This window comes from Vicia villosa, unplaced genomic scaffold (assembly GCF_029867415.1).
Source record: "Vicia villosa cultivar HV-30 ecotype Madison, WI unplaced genomic scaffold, Vvil1.0 ctg.001280F_1_1, whole genome shotgun sequence".
Taxonomy (NCBI): Eukaryota; Viridiplantae; Streptophyta; class Magnoliopsida; order Fabales; family Fabaceae; genus Vicia; species Vicia villosa.
Window position 1 is genome coordinate 347,072 of NW_026705557.1, and position 9,474 is coordinate 356,545.

General features: G+C 37.6%; 1 protein-coding gene across 2 annotated transcripts; it reads left to right on the top strand.

The window, feature by feature from the left end:
• Positions 1 to 1,170: 1,170 nt before the first annotated feature.
• On the top strand, positions 1,171 to 3,645 carry LOC131634299 (putative FBD-associated F-box protein At3g50710). Of its 2 annotated transcripts, none has more exons than XM_058904953.1 (4): positions 1,171 to 2,118; positions 2,234 to 2,362; positions 2,451 to 2,729; positions 3,280 to 3,645. In XM_058904953.1, exons 1-3 carry the CDS (start codon positions 1,294 to 1,296, stop codon positions 2,715 to 2,717), a joined length of 1,221 nt encoding a protein of 406 aa, XP_058760936.1. In that variant the 5' UTR covers positions 1,171 to 1,293; the 3' UTR covers positions 2,718 to 2,729; positions 3,280 to 3,645. The 2 variants fall into 2 exon arrangements, with proteins under 2 accessions (XP_058760936.1, XP_058760935.1); XM_058904952.1 differs by having other exon boundaries at positions 1,172 to 2,118; positions 3,283 to 3,645.
• Positions 3,646 to 9,474: the final 5,829 nt, after the last annotated feature.

The following is a 9,474-nucleotide window of genomic DNA, read 5'->3' on the forward strand; positions in this document are numbered from 1 at the left end:
AACATCACTTAAGAACCATGTTTTAACAAAATTATGTCAATCACAAAACCATGGAACTAACACGAATGTTATTCTATCAGGATCATTAGGCTTGACTTGTCATCAAGTTTCCTTTTCAGTTGATCAGGCACATGTCGATGTGCTATATATCCAAACACATTAAAATGTATTAAGCTATGCTTGACACTAGACCAACTTTCTTCTTGTGTAATTCCTTCTTGCTTCTTTGTCGGACATATATGTTGCAGTTGGCACAACTTCACCCCACAAACCATTTGGTAAATGCTTGCCTCATAGCATATTGCTTACCATGTTCATGATAATCCTGTTCTTCCTCTCTGCAGTTGGTAGCCTGGAAATTCTAGCTAAGGAAAAGTCAACCAAGAAAGGCTACGTTGAGAAAATACTAAGTGTGAATGAGTATTTATTGACAAGCTTCGACAGGAATTACCACGTTGACTATAGTGTTTCGACTAAGCTTGGTGAGCATGGTTTGGGAGAATCACAAAAACATATCCAACTGATCTTTCAACATAATGTCGAAGTTGAAGCGTTCGACAAACATCAAGGACTTAGGATATTTTGGAATCCAAACACTTAAAAAAGTTGTCTCAGCACTAAAGGTTTTCTTAAAACACAATCGAAAAAAGAAGACAGTTAGATGCTAAATTATATCAATATTTTAAAAATAAAAGTGTAATTTAGCATAATACATGTTTTTTATTAGTTGACAATGTAAAATATTTTAATATTTTACAGTATTAGTGTTAGTGTAGAATAAAGATTCACTCAATTTCCTAAAAAGAAATGGATGGTCCATTACTATAAATTTGTGTGCATAAAGATAAATAAATAATAAATATATGTCACATATTTTAAAAATACGTATAATATACATACAAAACTATAATAATAGACCCTCCATTTTTTTTTAAGAAATGAAGTGAATCCTTACTCATTTCTTACTTGTTTACAATTTTTTCTCCCTCATTTATATGAAACTAGTACTTTTATCTGTGCGATGCACATGACTGATTAGAAAAAAGTTAGGAGGGAAATTTATGAAGGACTAGGAGGGAAACTTGTATTTTGTTTTAATATATTAAGGATAGACGGAAATAAGACATAAAAGAATAATAAACGGAAGAGGGTAAAAAGTAAAAAGTCAGTACCAATTGGGCGGGATTATTAAGCAGATAAGCGCCTAAATGCTGTTCGCAAACTATTCCCACTCCAGTCTCAAAAAAACCAACAAACCCTAACTGTTGATGGCTATGTGAAAGAAGAAGAAAAATGCAGCGATGGAGAATTTCCGAAGAAGATAGAATCAGCCGTTTACCCGATGATATCCTCAGCCACATTCTCTCTTTTCTAACCACCAAAAAGGCAGTTCGCACAAGCTTATTGTCCAAGAGATGGACTGATCTATGGCAATCTTGCCACACTATCGACTTCACCGATATTCTAGTTCATTGCAATAGAACTAATCGCAGATGTAACAAACTTGTCGAGTCCGTTTTGGCCACCACCGACTCTCGCTCCATCAACACTTTCCTTCTCGAAATCCTGTACGGTCATCCTCATTTTGCCTATAAGGTCAGTTTTCGCAATGTAGTCAAATGGGTTAACAAGATTGTTCTTCAAAATCAACTCAAAAATCTTTGTCTTCATCTCGATGTGGATGAATACGATGATGAAGATAACAATGAAGATGAACATTTTTTACCTAAATTGCCTACAAGTATTTTCACTTGCCAAACACTTGTCAGTCTCGATCTCCGGCGGTTCCGTGTTCAGGGTTTTAATTTTTCTTCCGATGGATTTGGATTTCCGTCACTCAAAACCCTTCATTTGGATGACATTGAGTTTCCGCGAGGTCGGGATTTTTTGTTGCTTCTATCCGGATGTCCAATTCTCGAGGATTTAAAACTATTTCATGTAAGTTTGCGATGTTGGTTTAATGAGTCTGCTATCCTGAAGGAGTTTGAAAACTTAAGTTTGCCCAAATTGAAAACAACAGACATCATTGAAAGTTTGTGGCACATTTTACCCTTGGCAGCACTCTCTACTTCCAAGTCTTTGTGCTTAGATACATTACAACACCATGAACCTTTCAAGGTTAGTATTATTATGAATTATTGATACTGAAATGTTAAGTACATGCTGATAAAAAAAATTTATCTGCTTTTTCTCTTTTTTTAATTAAATGATAGTGTATTTCTATATAATATAGGTGAATCAGCCATTTGATGATATGCCCATCTTCCATAATCTGACTCATTTGAAGCTCACTGATAGTTGGGATTTAGTAGTACAATTGCTCCACCACTGTCCTAAGCTTCAAAATATTGAACTTTACGAGGTTTGTTAAGTTTAAGATTCATAATCAGACTATCCTTTTTTTAGCACATCTCCTTTATGTTTTGTTTTATTTTGTGCGCTATTAATAGGCTATGTACGTGGAAAGGGAGAATGAAGATGATGATCCGGCAGTTGTTCCACAATGCCTTTTATCGCATCTTAAAATTTGCACTATTCATAATCTTGGACGCCTACATAGGAAGTTTATATTGCCAATGTATATTTTGAAGAATGCAAGAATTTTACAAACCATGAAAATCAAAATCTGGTACCGAAGTGAACTATCTGAAATAGAAAGAAAATTGTCCTTATGCCCAAAGGCCTCAGCAACATGCCAACTCTTTGTTCATGTTTAAGATATTTACTAGGTAAGTAGTAGTTTCACTATCTTGTTTGTTGTTTCCTGTTAGATTTGGTTATGAATATCACTACTTTGTCTCACAATGAAAACGGATTTTAAATGATTTACTTAGTAACTTTTTTCTGTTTATTTATTTTTTAAAGTGTTTATTACTTGAACTTAGAAATGAACATTTTTGTCATACCAATTCCAGTAAGAGCCGTGTTGCTTTCGTTTAGTTTTGACTTTTTCATGTTTACATGTCTAATGGATATTTTGTTTTCGTATATATACATAATATGTTTTTGTGAAAGTACTATGACCCTGGTTTAAGGTTTACATGTACGACTTACCCTGCATATTTTGGCCTATCACAATGGCTTATATGTATGTACGCGGTTATGCATAAAGCAAAATTCATAAATACTTTGAGTTATTGAGATGCAGCTCATCAACGAAAATATGGATGTGGTTGTCTATGGATTAGAATAGTTTATGGGGGGGAGATCTTTGGTGGTTGGAATTCTTCTACCATGTAATTATGACTTTCTTCTACCATTTGTTTTTGTTATTGTTAGCAGGAACTGCATTAACTTTGATTCTTATTGGAGGGTTTACCATGGAATTGCTCTTCCAAATAGGTGTCTCAAATACATTATGTTAAATGGATGGTAAGTAGAGATTGCTACAAGTATGTATTAGTGGCTACCTTACTTGCAAGAGTATTGGAAGGTAGAAAATGAAGATTCTGTAGAACTAGATTAGTTTGCTCTATATGTTTCTGTTATTTATCTAGTTTGCTCATTTGTCTTTAATTGCAGTGTGGTTTGGAATGATTTGAAAATCATTACATATGGCATTTGATTTTATTGGCAATAGCTTATGATATCATTGGTATTCAAATTTTCCAAAATATATTAAAGTTAATTTATCTTTACTCATTATAGACACATCCCAACGCTCTAAACTATGACAGGCCCAAGACCAAAACATCTAACAAACTACACTTGTGAACAAATGAAAGAAGATTTCAAATATATATATATATATATATATATATATATATATATATATATATATATATATATATATATATATATATATATATATATTTTGAATTTTTCTTTACTCACCTCCCTATGGGGGTCACCCCCAGCGAAAACCCAAAACTGCCCCTGCTTCGGAGATGCATCTTCGAAGTTATTTTTTTTTTGAATTTTTTTTGACTTCGGAAATACATCTCCGAAAACACCAAAAAAGTGGTGTTTTCGGAGATACATTTCCGAAGTCAAAAAAATTCAAAAACCGTGAATATTTTCGGAAGTTCATTTCCGAAAATATTGCTGCATATACAAATTTCCCTCCTTCACTATTTCATCATTTTTCTCCAAAACTTCCCCAAACCCTCTCCAAAACCCGATCAATCTCCATCCATTTTTCGTCCTAAAATCAAGTTTCAAACCGTTGATCACGTTAAAGGGAGCATAGAAAGCTACAATTTCAAGTAAACATCTCTCATTTCATTCCCTATTTCACTACATTGATTCAACAAATTTATGCTGAAACTGATATGGTTCGGAAGTTCATTTCCGAAATATATTACCTAACAAATTTCGGAAATGAACTTCCGAAATATGCCCTGGCAGTTAAAAAAAAACTGTTTTGGCCAACTTTTGCTAATTTTTTCATTTGTTAGGTATGGTGCATCCGGACAACATTGTGCAAGACGTTGACGCAGTAGTTCCAGTAGTTATCAGCGTTAATAACGATCCGGTTATCGACGTTAATCATATGATCAATGCGGTTGATGTTCGACAAGAATTTACAAATGATCGGAGCTCCGGTAGTCGCGAACAATTGATTGAGTGGGTTAGGAACGAAGCTAGTAAACTTGGATTTGGAATTGTTATTTTAAGGTCGGACAACGGAAATAGTAGGCGGAAAGCTTTCGTTGTTTTGAATTGCGAACGGGGTGGGAATTATGTACAATCAAACCGGGTGCTAAAACACGACGACACGGGAACGAGAAAGTGCGGGTGCCCTTTTAAGTTGCGTGCTACTCAGAGGGTTGATGATTTGTGGCAGTTAACCGTAATTTGTGGAATTCATAATCATGCCTTGGATGTCAAGTTACACGGACATCCAATGGCGTGTCGTTTGTCCCGCGAAGAGAGGAATGTGATATCGGACTTCACGATAGTCAAAGTGGCGCCTCGCAACATACTTGCGGATTTGAAGCGTAAGAAACCGAATAGAGTTTCAAATATCAAACAAGTTTACAATGAACGACACAATCTCAAAGTTTTGAATATGGGCCCTCGGTCGAAAATGCAACAACTTTTGAAACTACTAGGCGATAACAACTATGTTTCAAGCTTCCGATCCTCCGAGGACAAAGTTACGGTGCATGATATTTTTTGGACTCATCCCGAAAGTATCAAATTATTCAACACATTTCCAACCGTTCTAGTCATGGATTCGACGTACAAGACAAACAAGTATAGGCTTCCTCTTCTAGAGATAGTCGGTGTGACCTCGACGGACAAGACTTATTCGGTCGGGTTTGCTTTTTTGGAGTGTGAAAAAGAAGACAACTTTACATGGGCCTTGGGAATTTGCAAGTCTTTGTTGGTTGATCAAGAGGTTATGCCAAACGTCATTGTCACCGACTGGGACAATGCTTTGATGAATGCGGTTGATACCGTATTCCCGACATCGACCGCGTTACTTTGTCGGTATCACATAACTTGCAACGTGAGAAGTAAGTTGAAACCCGCAGTTGGGACAAAAGATAGGCCGGATGAAAACGGTAAAGTTATCAAGCCGATGTTGTGGTTGAGAGGAGAATGGCGGCATGGAGGGAAATTTTGGATGCACACTCCGAAGAGGTGTATACCGAGAAATTGGTACACTTTAGGTCTTTGTGTGGTTCCATTAAGACATTTTGTCATTACGTCGAATCCACCATTCTTGACAAAGTTAGAGAAAAAGTCGTGTTGCTTGGACAAATCGAGTTAGACATCTTGGTTGCACCACGACTAACCGAGTTGAATCCGCACATGCGGTCTTCAAGAGGTGGTTGGCTGATAGCAAGGGAGATTTGTGTCAGGGATGGGACACCGTCAACCAAATGCTCCAAAATCAACACAATGAAATTCAAACATCGTTCGGTCGGAGCAAGACGGTTATGGAACACCGGTATAAGGGCCAAATTCTATTCTCTCAATTGATTTACAGCATATCCCGGATAGGTTTGAATTTTTTGTTTCATGAAGCGAAACGGTCGGAGACCACGGGCCCGGATAGTTCTTTATGTGGGTGTACCATTAGAACTACATACGGCCTTCCATGTGCTTGTATACTTTCAAAAAAGAAGAAGTTGAATTCACCAACACGCATGGATGAGGTAGCCGACCATTGGAAGAAACTTCGTTTTGATGATTTTGACCCGCCGAAGGAAAATGACTCCAAAATCACCATCTCCGACGAGTTGGAAGTGATAATGGAGAAGTTTGCTAAAACGGATGACACCACCAAAATGCACATAAAAGAACAATTGCGGAAAATTGCATTTCCGGAGACCACCGATTTGAAACCGCCATCTCAATCGGTTAAAACGAAAGGTGCACCGAAAAAGTCCAAAGTTACACAAGAAGACACATCAACAAAACGATCTCCATCCTACTTTGAACATGTTGATGCATCATTCCCGGATTCACCGACACCGAAGTCCAAGTGTAGTGGTAACAAAGGAGCCCGTATTTCGAAGCCACCTCGCACACCGCCGATCAAAAAATCACCGATTGTCTACATTGATGAGATGCCACTTTTTATGCACAAATATATCGATAACATCGTTGATGTTGGAGGCGACGACAATTGTGGATATCGGGCCGTTGCGGGTTTGCTCGGTAAAGAGGAAAATAATCACACTTTAGTCCGACGGGAACTCATTGCGGAGTTGACTTCGTATCGGGACATCTACGGCCGACTATATGAAAATCAAGAAAAGTTTGCGAAAATTCATGATGCACTTGTTCCATCACTTACCGGTATCGCTCCGGTTTCGAAGTGGATGTCATTCCCCAAGATGGGTCATCTAATAGCAAGTGCATATGATATGGTGTGCGTCGATTTGACGAGGTTTGGACTAAGTGAGACTTTCTTTCCACTTCATAGTCGACCGCCGTTGGACGCGTCGGACCGCATCATATGCATCGGGTATCTACGATTGCGGCACTTCGTTCAAGTGTTTTTGAAACCGGGTTGTCCTATACCGGCTACTTCTTGTCAATGGACGGCACATCGTTCAAATGAGGCGGAGACTTGGCCGGATCCGTTCGTTTCGAGAATGGCGGAGTTTGAAGAAATGATGAGCAAAGAGCGCGAGCAAAATAGAGAGCGGTCGAAGAACGTACCTATTTTGGACTTAGGATCCACCGATTGGTTCGGTGAATTTTAGTTTGTTCCGGATCATTTTTGTTTGTAATGATCATTTTTGTATGTATTGTTGTTTATCATGTAAAATCGGACCGATTCAATACATATATAATATAAGTATGTTTTATGTCATCATTGTGTAATTTAAGTCTATTTTGAATTCCATTTGTCCAATTTACACAACACACTAAGCAATCAACAAAATGTAAAATTTATGTCTGTTTCCGCATAATTCGGAAATGAACTTCCGAAATATGCTTGTCTGCCTCCTATTTTCGGAAGTTCATTTCCGAAAAGTCCCCTGAGGCAGGATAAGGTTTGTTGGGCCATCATTGCTCCAATAAGTCTATAAATACAACACACTCTTTGTGGTGTCGTTTTTTTTACCTCCCCGTTTCACTTGGGAGGACGGCACGCTAGACCCTTCACGCGAAATTCGGAAGGAGAATGCGCCCGTGGTGGGATGAATTTTATTTCAGTTCTTCCTACGATATCACACGAACTTTCTTATTTGTCCTACGAGTAGGAAAGGGGAAAAAAGATCTCAACTAAACCCTAGGAGTTTGCTAAGTGTGGGGATTCACCTAGACTAGAAATTCTGGAGTCCGGGAGGTCGGTTATACATAGGGAAGTGTTTAAACACCCTACATATCTGTAGTACTCTACAGGAACCTTCTCTGTGTCTAAATGTGTTTGTGCTGCTAATGATTATTGGGAAAGTTTCTCCTTTGTGTTAGGAGAAGGAATTGAATTGAATAAAAGAAAGATAGACTGACTATTTTTGGTAGTTTATTAGCTCGCTGAGGTTCCTTGTGAACCTCATGCCTACATATCCCTAATGGAAATCAGAGCTTAATGTAGTTCGGGGAACTAATTGATTATTAATTATTTGGGTGCCTTGCTTGAAGCTCAAGGTGGAAGCTTTGAATTAAATCTCTGTTTACAGTAAAGAGACATGAAATCATCTTTACAGAGAGGTATTTGTACTATTCTACCACAAACATTTTGAAAGAGTGACAGAATAACTGGATTCATTTCATTAAGAGAGTGACCTTACTTGTGTGTTTGCAAGTAGGCTAGTATCTCTTGAATGAAAGAAAGATGCTCGTCCAAATTAGGGAAAGTGTACAAGTCTGGGGATGTGCCAGAGCATGTCTTTCAGAGTCCTAAATGGTAGACTTTGATTGAAATTGAAATTGAAATTGAAATGTTGAAATGTTTGTTTGTTTGAATGTGGTAGAGTAGTAAAAATATCTCTCTATAGAGATAAGCTATGTCTATCTATTGTATAAAAGATTTGAATTTTTAGCTAGCTTGTATGAGGTCCAAGCTTGAGGCTTTTTGATTGATTGATTATGATTATGACTCTGGGAGAAAACTCCACTGGGGATTAATTTACAAGAGATTTTTATGTTCTGTACAAAACCCAGAATTGAGGCTGACTCTACTTAGGGAGAATCTATTTTGATGGATTTTATTTGGTGTTCTGTACAAAGCCCAGAATTGAGGCTGACTCTAGCTAGGGAAAACATTATTTTCTGCCTTGTACAAAGCCCAAGGTTGTGGCGGACTCTCAAATAAACTGAGTATGGGTGACTATAATAAGGAAAAGATCCTAGATGTTAGGAATCTTTGACACATGAAATATGGTTTATCTACCTTGTACAAAGCCCAAGGTTGTGGCTACTGAATAATGAAGGACTCACTAGGGGAGACTCTATTATCTGCCTTGTACAATGCCCAAGGTTGAGGCTGACTATTGACAGGGGAATTTATTGTTTTGGTGCCTTGTATGAAGCCCAAGGTTGAGGCTAACTGTTTTTGTTGGATTTTGACTCTATTGAAGGATTTATTTATTAAAAGACTGATTTTTTTTGGAAGCTAACCCTTTCCAGGGATTTTGACTCAGCTGGAGAAATTGTCTGTTAAAAGACTGATTTTTGTCATGTTTTTGGAGGCTGACCCTTTCCAGGGGTTTTGACTCTTTTTGGGGAAATTATCTCCTAAGAGAAATGAATCTTTGGTTTTTGAAGAAGTGATTTTGGAGGCTAACCCTTTCCAGGGGTTTTTGTTAAAATGAAAGAATGAATGGAGGCTAACCCTTTCCAGGGGTTTTTGTTAAAATGAAAGAATGATTTTGGAGGCTAACCCTTTCCAGGGGTTTTTGTTAAAATGATAGAATGTGTGGAGGCTAACCCTTTCCAGGGGTTTTGTTAAGATAATAGAATGTGTGGAGGCTAACCCTTTCTAGGAGTTTTTGTTAAAATGATAGAATGTGTGGAGGCTAACCCTTTCCAGGGGTTTTGTTAAGATGATAGAATGTGTGGAGGCTA